Source organism: Anoplopoma fimbria, chromosome 19 (genome assembly GCF_027596085.1).
Source record: "Anoplopoma fimbria isolate UVic2021 breed Golden Eagle Sablefish chromosome 19, Afim_UVic_2022, whole genome shotgun sequence".
NCBI lineage: Eukaryota > Metazoa > Chordata > Actinopteri > Perciformes > Anoplopomatidae > Anoplopoma > Anoplopoma fimbria.
Genome location: NC_072467.1, coordinates 24,244,852 through 24,263,470, shown reverse-complemented (window position 1 = coordinate 24,263,470; position 18,619 = coordinate 24,244,852). Strand labels below are relative to the sequence as shown.

Here is an 18,619-nt window from a genome sequence, read left to right as displayed (position 1 = left end):
ATTTTTTTCCCTGGCAACTTTGTGTGTTTGTATACAGCAGTGCAGCATGATCTTGATATGTGTTGATGCATATTTCTGTGTTTTTTCTGGGGGGCTTGTGCACATGCATACTGATGTGTGTGTGTGTGTGTGTGTGTGTCTCCAGGCTGCCTTGAGGAGGCTGGCAGCAGGGTGTCCAGACAGCATCGAGGCAGCCGACCACCAGCAGCTGATCAAACCGCGGCTAGTCGACTCCTTCCTGCTGTGCTCCAACATGGAGGAGAGCTTCGTATGACGGCCTGCACAGCGAACACTGAAAGCGGCGAGCTGAACTCATGTACAACATCAAGTACATATACTTTCCATGACACGGCGAGTACTGACGAGCAGCATCACTCCAGAACATTGCTTCTATTTCCTGACTGGAGCTTTGATTTGTCTCTTCCTGTGTCCTGAGAATACTTTGTTGTCCAAAAGTCAAATTGACATCAAGAATTTAAACTGCCAGTTTAGATGGATGCAAAAGACATCTTAATATACATACATGAGTTGCCTTAAGTGCATCTCAGTGACCACATTAAATGCAATGAATGTGGACAGTGTTTTTGAAAAAAGGTCATGCATTTATTTTATTCCACGGGGAATTTCATATTGGTAGTTTGTTGAATTATTTTGTATGAGTAGGTGCTACTTTTTTGGAAATGAAAGTATAACCTGTTCTGGAATGAAAACACTTTTATGCCACCGCCGTGCAATTTCTTTTGTGCAATGTCTGAAGATGTTGTATCCAAAGCATGTTGGCTATCTGAGAACAGAGAAAGATCCTTCAAGTGGATAATACAGCAAAATGCCTCGGACACAAATGATCATCTGAAGCATTTATCGTTTGAGTATGTCTGGTGAAATTATTTTATTTTTGGTCTTTTAAAAAAAAACCTGCCTGCCTTTTTTATGTTTCCAACTACCAGCCACTTTATTTGGACCTTTTACAACTAAATTATTTAAGTTTGCTATTTCATGTTTTCAGTTTGTTATTTGAGTCCCTTCATTGACAGGGCACTAGTAGTATTTAAAATGTAAGACTGAATGTGGCAACATGATCTATCTGAATGGTGTACAATAAATGGCGTGTTATTATTCTATTGCCATCAATGTCAAATATAATATTTGCCACTGGATAACGAATCTATAGAAATAGCCTTGAATTTGAATAAATGAATGCTTTTTATTTAAGGAGAATTACCATTATTGTATGCCATGCATGGAATAAAGGCAATCATCTATTGTTCAGTGTGTGTCATTCTGTAATACGTATTGTCACTGAAGCTCTGTCACAAAGTTCTATTCTTCAGTTTTACATGAAGTAAAGTCAGAACGTAGATAACCTAGAGATGAAAACAAATTTAGTGGAAAAGTACATAAATTAGGCCCTACATTGCAATAGGTTCTAAGTGTGAAGATGTGTAAGGGTTCACTGGTAGGATAACCCCCCCAAATAATTATCATCTTAATGATATATAATCAGCTGTTTTGTCAGTTAATTTTGTATTTTGGTTCACCGTCATTGCGCCGTTTTCAAAGAAAGTAGAAAAATAACAACCATGACCAGACCAAACATAGACCTAACTACAAGAAAGTTAATATTGGACTTACACCTGGATTTCAATCGGAGCTTCTTCGTGCTCCTTCTGCAGCCGCCACGGCAATCACTGCCACTCTAGCCACAGAAGCAGCTCTCCAATCTGCTCCGCTACATCTACATCCATAATCTATTTTTGACAGGGACACGGGGCGTAGCCGAGCTTACGTGATGCCATAAAGACTTTTCACCATAGACTTACATTGGGAAAGAGACGTCTGTAACTCAGTAGATCTTTTTTGAGTTGTCAAATAAAATAAAATACCCTTTACACACTCGTCAATGCTCTACATAACTGGACTTTTAACGGTATAAAGTAGTAGGAAGCACAGTAGGAAAGTAGGAAAGAACAACCATAAACAAAACTAAAACAGACAGAAACCATGGATATATAAAAAATATGCAAGAAAAATCACCAAATCAAGTTCAACTTCTTTCCATATTTATTGTCGTCACACAGCAGACTGCTGCTCCACCGGTACAGCGAACCACATTCAAAGTAGTCACACACACACACACACAGTGCCGCCTTATTGCAGTAGGAGTGCAGTCGGGGTCCACGCTGCTAAAGTTCCTCGGAGGGCCCCTCGACCTCCAGCTATCTCAGAGGAACTGAGCTCTCACATTCAGTCTTCTGCACAAATGCAGGCACAGGGATGAGAAAAGCCTTTGAATGCGGTTCACAGGGAAAGAAAGAGGCTAAGAGACCAAGAAGGGTGGACCCTGGTGGACCCACCGTGAACCAACATGTCCTCTCTCAACCCCCCCTCCTCCCCAAAAGACAGGAGGGACATTTGCTATTTAAGCTTCCAACTTTCCAAAAACAGAGGGTCTCTTTGGGAGGAATAGCAGCACAGAGTGTAGCTGTGTGAGTTAGAAAAACTTGTCATAAAAATGTCAGCTTTTCACTCATTGAGTATTAATTCATTCATTTAATCACAATGGATTTGAAAAGGGCTCATAAACCCCAACTACTGCAGACCTTTCATGCAACATTTTCAGTTACTGGGACATGATGCAGCAAGTGATTACAAAGAAATGTGTGAGGGCTTATCTGCAAAAACTTGTCCTTTGTATTGTCATCTCTTTGATAGAAACACGCTCAGGTTTTTTCCCCCCCGTTAGCTTTCCTCTCCTTGGAGAGACAATTGAGGGTCTTGTTGCTTTCTCTGTAGCTTCTTTTTAACCTAAGGGCACTGATGCTGAGCCTGGACTTGTTACACTCCAACCCAGAGTTGAGACAATTGAGCTGCTTTGTGTGTTGTCCAGCATACACGTGGGAATGTGTTCAGAGGCCTTTGTGATAGAATATGCTCCTGCCTCGCTTTGGTGAGACCAGATGAAATATGTATCGACACAGAGGAGAACTAAACAGACGACCTAAAAACACAGGTTTCTTTGATATTGTTTTGGTTCGACCATGACCAATGATGCCAAGCATTGTAGCTCTGGGTTTTTCAGTTTTTCTCAGTTTCTAAGCGCTTGAACTTTCACTTTCCTCCCTCTCCACGGTCCTCTGTGTGCATGCTGTTGCCATCTTTGTTGTTTTCAAAAGTTTCAAGGAGTTGGTTAGATAATAAGAAAAGTTTATCCAATCATCCTATCAACAAGGTCTCTCATGAACAGGTATCCGCATGTCAGCACTTCTGCATTTAATATGGAAAGTGCACATTACAAATAAAAGTGATAACAATAACAAAGGTAGAATAAAAGGGTAAAGCTGTGCTATAGAGTCATTTTCATGTCGTCTTCACTGTCCTAAACCATAATTCACAGAGGCTCTGTGTAAGAAAAGGATCTGAGCACTTGTAGTTGAATGCAAGGAGACACTCCTCTGTCACTCCCGGGAGGTTTTAATATTTTATGGGTCACATCTTTTGCTTTTGCCAGGGAAGAGTTGTTCTCTGACTCATTTTCTTTGAGAAAGCCTGAAATGAGGGAAACTTGTTCTTTGACACCGCTTTCAGAGGTTGTTACATTAGACTTAACTTTTGCAAAACACACAAATTAAAATGAAATAATTTGCCCAAATTCTTTTGACCAAGAGATGAAAGGGATGCTAGTTTTTTTAGATTTGAAAGATGCATACAAACCATTGTGCCCACCTTGCTCTAATGTTTGACTCCATCATCAACAAGGAAGTCAAGGTAGGTTCAAGGAGCACCAAACAGCAGCAGCTCCCTGAACATGGTGATATTTTGCTAAGTTGTGTTAAGAAGTGCATTTGGACAAATTTTTTACTTTTTTTTTGTTGTTGGTATATTCGGCTCAATACAAAAGCCATTTTGGATTATTGTTAAATATTAATATTTACACTTGAGAGCTAATGTTAGGCTATAAACAAACTACAAACCATGGTCGTTTGAGCTCAAGTAAATACAACAAGGTCGTTAAGATGGACTAGTTGGGGTGATGACATTATGTAGTCTCGTCTAGCCACTTGTTAGCAACTGCCTTTCTAAAGACACCGTAGAGCTTGAAAAATTCCCTAGAGGGGTATTTACTGACGTATTCTATATCATAGAACAAAACGTTTAAATCTCATAGGCTTGTGTTAACAGCAGACCTTATTTCAGGCATCTAAAAAAGCAACCGAAAACCCATTGACTTTGGGACAGGGGACCCTGGAAGTACACAAATGCTGACTCATATCTGGGTTTTGGGACTCATTCCTGCACTACTCTATATACTATATATGCTAGTTGGCTTGAAAAAGTAGCTTGTTAACAAGATAGTTAGTTAGCTTGCTAGCCAGTTGTATTTTGTGTACAATATTTTACTTTTGGACAAATTAACAAGGTCCAGTTATTCCTGGCCTTTGAAAAAACAAATCCGGCACTTAAATTCTACATTTGCAGCTGTTCTGTTGAAAAGAAACGACGATTATTTACATTCATTATGTTGCCTCTAAAATGTGCTTCATGTTCTGTCGGCTTTGGGCTCTGTAAACTGTAAAACTGGAAGGTTTAAAGTTTTAGGATCCTGCTGCAGCTCATATAGACCTCACAGTTTAAAGGCTAATTATGACTTAAGTGCCATATCTGTTGGACAGCCAATTAAAGGAGTAATATTCCGGTTTACTGATATCTCTAGTCCAGTGCCCAGCTGGCTTCCCATTAGAGGACCCAGTGGGGATTTTAATTGCTGAAATACAACCACAACAACTTTTGGCCAAAATCAGTGAAGAGTAACAGCCTAATGCCAAAAAATGTTCACGGGTTGTTGTTGTGTTCATACGGCTTTATCTTTAGATGCCTTGTATTGCCGCTTCATAAAGTCTTAAACACTGTTCTGGATAAATCATGACTTTATTCTACTGGATGTGACTTAGTAATAGTAATAAACATTAAACAATCTAAAGAAATCCCTAAAAAATCCCTTAATCCCTACAAATCCCTTAATTTTTTTAAACCTTTTTTGTTTCTTGCTGGGTGGCAGGAGTTTAATTGACAGTCTCTAAAAATAATTTTGAATGTCATTGTCTGTGTGATATTGGAACTATTTAAACAGAAATATCGCCGGAAAACACTAGTGACTTATTTTGGTATTTCACTGACCTACAGGTGCATTCTGCATTCCCAATCAGTGAAGAATTTTTTGGGGATGTTTTTTGGCGTTATTTCCTCTGCATTGTCGATCTCTTCTTTTATATCAGGATATATTGGAGTGTATCATTGCTTACCTAAGTACTTTATCCAGTTATCTTTTTTTCCAAATTACAGCTTAGAAATCTTTCTTTCATCCTATTTAGCCACAACCACTCAATGAAACCCAGAGAACAAGACATTATCCTGTCATTTTTTAATATAGGTTCTGTTTTAAACAGAAAAAATATTTAAAATTCTTTGTGACAAAAAGCTACAACAAAATCTAAAAAAGACATTTGTGCTGAAACTATTACAGCAAGTCAGGCAGTATGCAATGTACAATAAACGTAACTTTTCACAGACCTTCAGAGTAAACTTCCTTTTTCTTTGTGTTCAGCAGGATTCCTCATGGACTGCCATGAATTTGTTCAATTGTTGCTTGAGTGCACCTTAATTTGTGCGTTCCAGGCAGGACGGCGGGAGGTCGCTCTGTGTGGGTCAGAATTGACTGTCAAATAAATGCCGCGCGCCGAGGCTCAAACAGCTCCTTTTTGTCCCAAGACGCTCGGCCTTGATAAAATGTTCAGCATATTCAGGGCTGCAATTTATTTTTCACGCCGTAGAGTAAGAGACAAACAATGGTGATTACTTTTCAGTGACAGAAAATTAATATTTGAATCTTTTTTCTTTCACTAAAATAACTCAGGAACGTGGTGAATGGTGGCTCATTGGACGGAGAGCAGCATGCTCGTGGAAGAAGGAATGAATTAATGAAATGTGGTAATTAAAATTTGAGCAGTCACAGTCTTGTTAGTGTCAAAGGGTGTTTTTATTGAGTCTGTTTTTTGGAATTTCCGTGTGTGTGTGAGTGAGACAGACAGAGATAAAGGGAGAGACTAGTGCTCTTTAGGGATTGTGGCAATTCCTGCTGAGAAAAGCTGCCTTGAACATCACATATGAAGACCCACGTTGGTTGAGGACCCTCACTGGCATAATTGATTCCGGTCCCTAAATCTTAAATATCATAAAGATATAACCCAAAGCCTGAACTTAAACTGTGAAATTCCTTTCTTCCTCACTGATGTTTTGTTTTAAGAGTAGACTTTTAGGTTTGTTTCCATTATTGTTATAGCCACCCCAATACAATGGGCATCAATTAAATTGTGTAGCCAGTTCTCATTGGGAGTCCTTAACGGAGAGTTAGATGTCAGATTAGGGTGTGGCCATTGTTTTTTTCTCATAAATTAGCAACAATAAAACGTTTTTTTTTAAATGAAACCCAGACGACTAAAGCATATCTAGGTGCTATATACAAAACTGTGAAAGTATCAAAATGCTAAATCCAAGTTTTAACCCTCAAACGGATCAGTGAAGCCAAGCCAAAATGTCTGCAATTCTATGGCCTCACTCTCAAATTGGTTCTCACAAAAATATGTATCAAGATCTCATACTTACCAACACATGCATATATACAGCAAATATAGACAAATACGTGGATTCCAGTCACACACACATAATCTTGTACTTCTTTGTGAGGACACCCATATAATGCATTCCCTTGCCCCGTATCCTAATCTTAATCATTGCAACTAAAGTCCTGAGCGCAATCCCTTACCCTAACCTAAACCTAAACCTTTAAAACCAAATCTGAACCCTAAAACAAGCCTTTGAAGGTCCCCAAAGTGAAGACTGGCCAAAATGTCCTCACTTTCCAAAATGACCTCACTCTGAAGGTCTAAAACTTGTATTGGTCCTCACAAAGATAGCTGTACGAGTCCACAACACACACACACACACACACACACACACACACACACACACACACACACACACACACACACACACACACACACACACACACACACACAATAAATGTAGATAATTCAAATTAAACAATTTTCTATTATCAGTTTTTATACAGAACAGCCGTATTTAACACCTTGTTCACTACCTCTGTTAACACACTCATCTGTTGTTCAGTAGGTCATCCAACATACATAATCCTCCACCCCCCACACGACACACACACACACACAAACACACTCATACACACACACTTTCCCCTCTGGTCCACTAAGTCCCCCCGCCATTAACAGGCCACCGCAGCACGCCTTCTCCATTTAGGTCCTCCAGTCAACCCAACCCCCGTACACACACACACACACACACACACACACACACACACACACACACACACACACACACACACACACACACACACACACACACACACACACACACACTTCTCTCTCCATCTAGTGTCTCAGAGGATTTGTGGAGAGAGTTTCTTTTCTCCTGCAGACAACCAGGCTGCAGAATTGTATTTGTTTTTTCTGCAGCTCTGCCTGTAACTACAGTAGCAAACCGCCGGGCTGTGTGTGCTAACCGTCTGTGTCCACATTTGTTATGACGGAGTATATCATGTAACAGCCTGAGTATCTGTAGCCTTTAGGTTTCATATGTCTGACAGGACCGAGTTTGTTTGACACTGTTTGAGATTGGCAGGAGAGGTTTTCGGTCTCTGGGGTATTTTGTATTTTGAGTGACATGTTGTGGGATGTTGACTCAAAAACTGTGCTGGATGTGAGGAAATGGCAGTTATTAAAAATGCCCATATGTTATATGAGTGTTATAGTGGCTTTTTTAGTTTTTCCTCATCCAGATTTCAATCGTCATTTTTTAGTTTTTAGTATTTGAATTTTTTGGGGGGGGGTTTACTGTAATTCACTAACAGTTGCTAAAAGGGTTTCCTGTATGTAACCTCCCCTGCCCTGAAGTGACACTCCTGGTTAAACATTAAGGCGGTTGATTGATTGAGTTTGCCCTCTTGGAGTGGATGTTTGAGCATGAATGAGTCTGTGTGTGTGTGTGTGTGTGTGTGTGTGTGTGTGTGTGTGTGTGTGTGTGTGTGTGTGTGTGTGTGTGTGTGTGCAGGTATTTTCACAAGAGGAAAAAAAACAGAGTTGCTGTCTCTCTTATATCATGTATGACCCTCAGATGCTGTCATAACAAGTGTCTTTATATAAGGAGGAATGTTATTGCTGTTGTTCAAACCTTATTTAATTCATTTTGAACAGATTCATATTTATGACATCCATGAAAGCCTCTTGAATGTGCTTTAATCCAGCTGTATTTAAAAGGGCGCCTCATAAAGCAACACAGTCTCTGAGACATAACATTTATAGACTACAAGTTTGTTTTATCAAGTAGGTTTTGTTGGATAATTATTGCCCTGAATGTGTGTTTTTTCAAGTAAAGAAAATGCTACCGCGCAGGACTTTGACACCAGAGACTGGGACTGACATCCAAAATAATGGTTCCGTTAAGGGTGGGGAAAGTTTGTGGGCTGTTAATAACATATACATATCGCTCCATCTCAAGTCCCTTTTGACTTTTATTAATATCAAACCAAGATCCCTCTTTCTCTAAAGTAAACCATGTGCTTTGAGTGCCTCAACAGAAGTCTAAAATATGTAATTCCTGCTTTAGTTGCTAAAAGCCAGTAGTTTATTGATATAGATACTGTAGGAAAGCAATTGAAATAAGATGCTAGTTAACATTTTGGTACTTTGCAGATACATTCATTAAAAACGTTTCTTTACTATGTTAATAAAAAAAAATTAAGCTCCATTTTGTAGCATTTATGTATGGCATTATATCTTTAAAATCCTATTTGCTGTTACAAAAATGAAAGGTATATAAACAATTTTATTTTTACTTTATTATATCTATTGATATTTATATCCACAAATTCACAATAGACCATGTTTGCTCACATATGCTCGTCATCTCTCGCCTTCAGTGTCCAGTTTTTCTCTACACTGAGCCACACGCACACCAATAATACGCTCTAAGATGTCTGCACCGGCGCAAGAGTGGTGAGTTAGGAGTCAGCAGTCAGTCAACTGACTCCTTCAACATGCAGCCATGAATGAGCACCCAAAATATTAGGCAGTTTGGTGCAGCAGTGAGCTGTGGACAGACTCAGAGATGCATGCACACGCTCACTCACTCAGGCACTTAGAGAGATCGCATTATCACCTGGTTGAGATAGAAAAGAAACATCTGTAAGGTGTTCATGTAAGACTTCTATCAAGTGCTTAGATACTTTTATTGTATACATTTAACTTCAAATTCCTGATGGTTATTTTATTTTCCCTCCTCTAGCTTCGTGCAGACTTCGTTCTGTTAATCCCAGTAAGAAGTCTCAACTCCTTCGCCTCACGGTTCCGCGCTGCTGCCCTCCGATCTAACATGGCATCTCTATGTAAATTTCTCTTTGACACGCAGACAAGGGGGTGGGGTGTGTGTGTGTGTGTGTGGGGGGGGGGTGTTAGAGGGTGAAGAGTGCTTGTCAAACAACCCCTCCACCTCCTCCTCATATACCCTGAAGGGGGGAAATTACAACAGCCGCCGAACGGAGCTCTAGTCTGGCCTTCTCTGTTAGAGACACTTGTAGGCAGAATAAAGAGTCTTTCTTGAAGACGGGAAGTGAGTGTGTGTTTAAGTTTGTGTATGTGTGTGTTTTTTCCAAAAGGCTGATGTTTCCTTGCAGATGTTACAGTATATGTTTAAAACAAGATCAAAATACTATCCTCATTCTGTCAGTAATTATACCTGCAAATTCACCACTTTCTCTAGGTATTTCACACAAACATCAATTTCTTTTTTTCCTCTCCCTCATCTCTAAAAGATTAAACAAGAGCAGCAGCACTCGTAACCAAAACAGGTAAGGACAAGTAGATATTAACTAGACAGGGCACTTGACAGATGTTTTTCAAATACAGAACAGCGCTATCCCCCCTCCATCAAAAGAGACCCAACAGCAGCATTGAGGGCAGATCTGTGTGATTTTCTAGCAGATGAAAGTGAATGTGTAATTAACGTGCTATAATTGCTGGCAGTCTCTTTTATTTCAAGATGAAATGATACGCGCTCTCTCCCAAGCCAAGGTCAGAGGCCCAAGCCTATGCAATACATATTTAATAGAGAAAGACAGAATGTGAACATATGTGACTGGGTGCTTGAGCTTTACTGTATTTTAAATACCATCCACAGCTGATGTTGCTCATTTTCGCCTGTGAAATAAATTAGGCAGTCAAATAAATCCCCCGCATAGCATCTTTAAACTGCATTATTTATTATTTTCAATGTATCATTAATAAGAAATGCTTGTTTTTTTTCAGTTTGCAGGGTCTCAATCCAGAGATTGATTGTTCATTTCCTCCACTTCCAACATAATCCGGTAGCCAGACCACAACTAGAAAAACACTCCACTTAACATAAAAGCAAATGGGCTACCTCTGCCTCGTGTGCTGACGTGGTTTCGTGGCTCATTCTTCATTTCGAGCGTTACCGCCATGCTGCCACGCTCCATAAACCTTGTCCCAACCACCGTACTGCTGCTTGCAAACGGCATCACAAGCACAAGCTCTCTCTAGACTTCAAAAGTATAAATTGAGAACAATTAAGCTTTACGAGCGGCCCCTAAGAATCCCCACAGGCATAAGACAAGACAGCATTGTTGGACGGTGAGCAACACCAAAATACAGTGTGGTGAGAGATGGAGCTGGTTAAATGTCTCTCTCTCTGCCAATGATATCCGATTAAGCAGAGCTTTCAGGGCTCGTCCGGTGCTGGCGACATGCATGACCTCATCAGCTGCGGCTCGGGTGGTTTGGCAGCGAGGGAGCGCGTATAAGCTGTGGCAGGAGATGACAGGAAAACACAGCAGAGACGTTTTCCGCGCAAAGAGCGTGTTGGTACCGACACAGGCAACGGCTTGATCCTTAAAGGCTTTATTTGATAGAATTAAGTCAACAAGAGTAATGCTTTGGAAGTATTTAGGGTCAAAATCATTAAAAGAATCAGAGACACAGTCAAACTATTTATCCCCTTGGTTACTACAATATATGAAAGCTTTGTGCAGAGCAACAGTAGTTTGGAAAACCTGGACTTTTGTTTGCTCAATGTTGCTGAAATACACAAAATTTGAGCCCAGAGTATAATAATAATAATAATAATAATTATGAAATCATCATAATCCTTTCTTCAATGTAACCTACCAACAAATTACAATTTTGAGCAATCAGGGAAATGCAAATGCAATCAGCCAAAATTAAATTAGAAAAACATTAAAAAGGCATGTATATAGTCTTCGTGAACCCTATTACTAGTCATGGATCTTGTCTCTTTTAAAAGATAACTCTTTATTATAAATCTAAATTGAATGTATTCCTATAATATAGTCATATTTTTCCTCACAACACACTTTGCCATGCGGACATAAGAAGCCGAAGGTCGAACCGCCAACTTCGTGGTTAACCTGGTGGCAAAAAATGTTTTTCTCTCTCTGATCATGTGGTATGATGACAGTAACCGGCCTTTTTTGAATTACTGTTTTTTTATTTTAGTGAATTATTGGGCAAATTTAGATATTGTAAATAACCTTCCAAATATATTTTTTTATCTTTTATATATTTTTAAACCATTTAGCAGAAACTCTACGGCCCACTAGATGCTCTGAGGCTCAACAGTGCTCCCTGCTCTAGTGGTGGAGAACAGCTGCTATAAAGTTGATCTAAAAGTCAGAATTAAACGTGATAGTGCTACTGAATCAAACTTAAATAGCCGAAGAACATGTTTAATACTTATAAATAAGATTAACAAACAAATAAGAAGAGTAAAAATAAAATTAGGAAACACAGGCTACAATTGAAGTTAAGTCGAATGATTAAAATATTTAAAACCTAATTAGGAAGGTCTCCAAATGGGAAAACTCCTTATCCTGCTTTAAAGTCCATATCTTTTATAACTGTAATTTTCTTGAGCTTGTTTAAGTCAAACTTTGAATACCTGTCATCATCTTGATTAAACATGTTGGAAATTAGTGTTGAAATTTATATAATTCTATCTTTGTCAAAATCGGATAATTATGTTTATGAATATATTAGGAAGTTGTCCATTGATCAAGTATTTGTCAAAATAAATAACATGGATTTTTATGACAAAGTATGTTTATTTTGGGATAATAATAATACTGAACTAAACTCCCCAAAGTATAAAAAAGCTACAGTATTGAAAGTGCTGACTGAAGTAACTTTTCCTCACAAACCTGCAGCACAGTTCAGCACTAAACCTGCAGCAGTAAACATCAGTTAAATGGCGTACAGTAGCGCAACACTCCTGCAGCGACTGACAGTAGTGACGCACGTCACTGCGAATAAATCTGACAGAAAATATCCAGTCCACATCTCTGACCTGTCAGCACAAGGGAACAATTAATTGCATTCGCAAAGTATTTTCTTTCCCCATGTAAATCAACAATGTCTCGGGCAATCAGCCCCTCCAACCCCCTCCCCCGAGGGCCGAGGCCTGAATCCTGCATGTCACCCTCTTCACATAATGAGGAGACAGCGGGTGTCATGTCTGGACTTGGCAATCTGTTACTGACATGAGAGTTAGAGTATTAAATGGACTAACTGTAGGCTTTACTGTCAAGGAACACCGGTGTCTGAGCCCAATGATTACCACGGCCCCAAACAAAAATGACATTTGTCTGACAATAAAATTGGGTACTAACCTGTCTGAAAGCTGTCTCCATTTCCCTAGAACAAACGTTGGCGTCAGCAAACAGTTTGACACACTTTCCCCTTGAATGCATAGAGAAGGCGAAGCCATCCTTTGGCTCACGGTAATGGCCCCTCATTGTTGGCCGCAGAGGATGTGGTGCTATTCATACCGGTGGATGATTGAAAAGAAAATTGAATCCCTTTTGATGTGATAAATGTGTCTATTACTGCATTTGCACACAAAATGTCGGTGGAAATTATAGTGGGGAGGCAGGGCTCAGAGGAGAAAATACATAGGGATGGCATATTGGCTAGCTTTGATTGGAGCTGAAATATAAATATACTGTAACGGTAAACGTAATGAGTCCAAGCTCCCTGATTTTTCCACAGGAACTTCACAAATGAAAGGCCTTGAGAGCCCCAATTGTGAGACTATATCAAAAGGTTAAATGTCTGCATAGCTCTCTCTCTCTTTTTCTCTTGAAAGAGCTGTCTGATAAAGGACACCAACAACTGTTTGCCTTGTAATAAAAGGAAATTTTCTCCTTTCAAAAACTTCTGAAAGACAGGAAGAAGCCCGGGGAAGAAAGGAGCCACAGTATTTTTTGTTGCAAGTGTTGCACCGTGAAGGACAAATTAATTTGAAATTGCTAAGACAGTCACTGAAGTGGTTTGATGTATACATTTATGAAAATGTTCCCTTAGCAGTGGGTAGAATCACCATTTTCTTAGCATTTGAGAAACATCTGCAATGCAAGTACAATAGTGACATTTGGATTTTTACACTTTTTCATCTAATCCACATATTGAAGTTCATTGATATTATAAATGCAATAGAGTGTATAATTGTCTAAAATACATTATCTGAAAAACCAAAAAGTAAGAGCAAGACAGTCAAGAATATGATGAATTTCAACAACGGCTCATGATTTTGGAAGGAATGTGAAGGCTTGAATAAAGTGCTGCAGTAATGAATCCTAAAATGGGTAAATGAGTTTGCATGTGTGCACATCCGGTTCCCTCATCTTAAAGTTAATTGTATTTTTTTAATGGGTTTTTGGTTAGATGCCTGAAATAAGGTCTAGGGTTAACAAAAGCTTACTTTTTATATAAATGTTTTGTTCTACCATATAGAAAAGTCAGTAGATGTTCTTCTTGGGAATTTTGAAGCATTTACGTGTCTTCAAAAAGGCGGTTCCTAAAAAGTGGGTAAATGAGAATAAACGCCATCATGCCGAGTAGTGCGCCTTTACATACTCGTGTTTACTCATGTGATCCTTGTGTAGTTCGTTTGTATCCCTGACGTTAGCATTTTAGTTGTTTCCATTGCATTCACACTCCAAAAATCACAAAGTGGTGTTCATTTGTCACGATTATCTTGCTGAACAGAACATTTAAGTATCATAAACATGTGTTTATAACAAATTGTTTTCTGCAATAATGCAAAATCCAATGGCAAAATCCCATTGGCCTTTTTGTTAATAAATATCTTAACATAACACAAAAATGAGAACCAACATTTTCAAACACAACACAACAAACTACTCCTACAGCACATACACCATTCTGCATTTAAAAAAACATTATTCCATCATAAAGAGTCTTTGTTGATATTAGTGAATGTAGCCTTTCCTTGAATGTCCAAAGTCTAGAGTTCTTGGGAACTTCATTAAAACTTTTACTAAATATTTTTAGTATTTTAATATTTTGACAATTCACCACACAATAGATATGCTCTTATTCAATTTGACTCACAATTCATCAAATAATACTCTTTCAGCTCCTGGTTTTGAATGATCAAGGTCATCCTCACTGTCCTGCCCCCATAACGGGTTTCATATTGGACACACCCACAGCACACAACACAATCTTAGGTATTGAATAGAATAGATGTACAGTAGATTTGTGATTTTTTGATTTCTTAAAAATCTAAAAAGGGATAAGAAGTGAGTTCTCAAAAAATTCTTTGATACAATAAATGGCCCAGTTTTCCTTCCCTGTTTCACAATCTAAATTTCATATAACTGCCAAGTTAATCTCCTATTTATGCACATTACTGATTTTGCTTCTTCCCCGGAGTTCTTGTGCTTTCTCGCCTCGCAGGTTCCCAGGAATCGGGGTTATATTTGGACTGTCATCGTGCCACCTACTGAGGCCCTGCTGACACCCACTACTACTACCACTATCATTATTAGTCACATTATTATTATTATTGCCTGTACTATTACGCTTATTGACTTGCTTGTACCCTGGAGTCTTTGTGCTTTCTCGCTTCGCAGGCTTCTATAAATCGTGGCTGTACCTGGACCGTGGACGTGCATCCTGCTACGGCCCTGCTGACACCGACTGCTACCACCATTATTATTACTAGTCACATTACTATTATTATTACCTGTACCATTAAGCATTTTAGCTTTACTTCCACCCTGAAGCCCTTTTTGCTTTCTCGCTCTGCAGGTTTCCATGAATCGTTCTACTGTAATAATTGCTGCTGTTATTATAAGTAGTCTTATTATATGAATCATTTATGTCATATACATTGAATGTGTTGTATCTCTGTTATGCTGTTCATTCTGTACACATGACATCTATTGCATTCTGTCCATCCTGGGAGAAGGATCCCTCCTCTGTCGTTCTCCCATAGGTTTCTTCCTTTTTTCTCCCTGTTAAAGGGGTTTTTAGGGGAGTTTTTCCTGTGCCGATGTGAGGGAAGGACAGAGGATGTCGCATGTGTACAAATTGTAAAGCCCTCTGAGGCAAATTTGTAATTTGTGATTCTGGGCTATACAAAATAAACTGAATTGAATTGAATTGAAGTTGTAATAAAAACCAATATCAAGGTTAGAATCCGTTTTGTGACATTAAAGGTATGGTTGGTTATCTTCAAAACATCTTTTGTTATTTTTGTTGGAAATCTTTTTACATCCCGACAGCTATCAATATATCAAATGCTCTGACAAAAAAAAAAGGTTATCTATCTGTGGCTTTCGCAGGTCTGTAATAAGCCCATCCGATCATTTCATTCAGCTGAAAAAAAATGATTGTCTATGTTGCAGAATTTGCAACTTCTCCCTAAAACTAACAACTTTTGAAGCTAGTGCTGCCAACTACTTTCATTGGAAAAGAGTCGGCAACACTGGGTTGGATTATTATTATTTAAAAAATCAAGCGTATTCTTGATATTTTCTCAAGATTTCAAACCCTAGTGTAAGAGGCTGTTGGTTGTTGATTTGGGGGTATAAAAAACAACTCATCATGTTTTTTTAATTATGTACACAGTTTTTAAGTTGCATCTCCAAACATCACTGAGATTCAATTTATATTTATACAATCCACATATTCAATTCATAAAAATCAAGATACAATTTTCCTATAGCGCCGTGATGAAGTTGGCATTTTAGTTTTTAGGGCAGTTTCCATGTCTATATGTATTTAACTATTGGATGGATTGTAAGGAGATTAGGAAAAATATATTCATGGTCCCCACATGATGAATCCTAATGATTTTTAGTGAACACCTGATCTTTCATCTAGCGCCACCAACAGGCCCAAGTTTTCACTCATCCAGGCAAAAACATACTTTTGGATAACTATTGGATTGATTGTTATGATATTTTGTCATTCTGTCCAGAGGATGAATCATATAGACTATGATGATCCCCTGATTTTTACTCTATAGTGCCACCATGAGGTCCACATTTCTGGTTTTGAGTGAAAAGTCTCCATGAAATCGATTCTTTATCCGGGAATCTTGGAAAATGCCATGTAGAAGCTTCCAGAAGGAAAAGTGAAGACATATGATCCTTTATCAACAACAATAAATCTGTAAATAATGAAATCTTCCGATCCTCTTCTCCTCTATTCTCCCTTGACTCTATTTCTTTTCCGCATTTAGTTGAATAGAAATAGCTAGTGGTTCCATTGCTTAAACGACTTGAGTGAAAAAGACTCATAGTCTAGATAATGTCAAGAAGTCAAGCGAAACTCCTGTAACATTAACTCACTTTTGGGTTTCATTTATGTTGTCTTCGACATAACTGGTACTTTGTTATTCCTTTCATAAATCATTCATTTTCAAGGCTCAAAGGCCCACATGTCAATTCCTGTATTCTCCACATTAACAATCATGAGGAACAAGAAAGAAAGAGAAACCAAACATATAGTAAGTGAGTCTGTCTTAAGAGTGTCACAACAGTATATGTGTGCATGCCTGGGTTATTGTGTCAGTCATCTCTTTTTCAACCAGCCCTTTTGTTCAGCTGTACTTCAGAGGTACATGCAGTAACACAAACACTGACTCCACTCCTCCATTCTACCGCCTGACCCTTACATTTTTAATCGAGACACTCATCTCTCTTTCAATACCCAACATCTTTGATGATGAGACTCTCTTTGATGGCAAGTGAATTTAATTTTCGTCTAAAAGCTTGCAAAGTATTTTGGTTCAAGATGATCACCACATTCGTGACTTCTAGGCAATTACTGTAATGATGCAAAATGGAAAACATTGGCCCAACATCTAAATAATTTAACAGACTGAAAACATGCTGCTCCAATGTTTATGAAATGCGTTTTTGTGTTTATAGAGTGATCATGTTGAAATGTTCCATGGCATTGAGCTTGCATGGAAGGTCATGTTTGAATGAACTAATTCTATGATATTTAAATGGGTATTCTGGATTACACAGTGACTTGGGTCAGACAATGGACTCCACCCATTGAAAGTCTTTTTGCTGGTGCAGCCAAATATAATGCATCTGAAAATTATTATTATCAGAGAGCTTTGCTGAAATTGACTGCAAAGGGAGCTCGGTTTCTGGAGAGAAAGTATGCTGAGCTCAATTTGGACACTAGTGGCACATCTTTGTGGCTGACAGACTGTTTGAACGGATTACAGACATCCCATAATGAGAAGTTAATCAATCCCAGGCCTTTTTTCTTGTGTTGAAATTTATTCTTCATTACATTTAGTTCAATGTTTTATTTGAAAGGAGTAACTTTTAACTAGTTGTGAACAGTCTCAATTTAATACTGATGACTCTATATGACCTCCACAAGTAAATGAAGCCATCAGTGAGAAGATTGGCTATTATTGAACAGTTATCCTTAATGCTTTTCATTGGTTCCACCATATCGAATTCTGGTGAAATCAGATGAAATCATGTAGGTTCACCAGAAACTCCTTCAACTCAGACTCCACCTGGATATGCCAGAACCAGGACTGAGTCAGACCCTGCTATGGTAAAATCAGAGTTTTTTTAAAGGGTCTCTGGGTTTCAGAAACAGTACCACTTTTGTTCACAAGGATCACCATAATCAACACAACATTAAAGTTCCTCCAAGTAGCAGTGTTTGCTTTGTTAACTAAATATATGATGAAATATGTTTAAAGGTTTTCAAAGAATGATTGAATAGTTCTCAGTAATTATCGATAGCATTTTTGTTTGTTTTCAGATAGTGATAAGATAAAATCGTATGTGAAATAAGTTTGATAACAGAATGATTTAAATATTAAATATATTTTGAAGAAAAAGCACTTTTGACGGTAAGACTAAATTTAAAAAATACCTGACAAAAAAAAGAAAGAAAATATTTTGACCAAAACTAATAACTTAAATGTGATGACTTTTCCATGACCAAAACTGGACAATAGAGTACTGAGTTGTCAACTAATACTAGAATAAAACTATATAGGACAAGAATTACAAAAATGTGAGTATAACTTATAAAACATTTTGTTTAAAAGACTAAAACTAAAACAGCAGCCAAAATTAAAACTGTGTAGTAGCAATTTCAAAAAAGATAAAGATGATATATTTCAATTTTCAGTGACTTATTTACAT

General features: G+C 38.3%; 1 protein-coding gene across 1 annotated transcript in view; it reads left to right on the top strand.

Moving 5' to 3' along the window:
* The window catches only part of LOC129108005 (protein inscuteable homolog), a 57,154-nt gene extending 55,952 nt beyond the window's left edge, over positions 1-1,202 (top strand). The window contains exon 13 of the mRNA XM_054619627.1: positions 146-1,202. Within this exon, the coding sequence (XP_054475602.1) occupies positions 146-274 (129 nt within the window). The 3' untranslated portion in view covers positions 275-1,202. The remainder of the gene's footprint in view (positions 1-145) is intronic.
* The last annotated feature ends 17,417 nt before the right edge of the window (positions 1,203-18,619 follow it).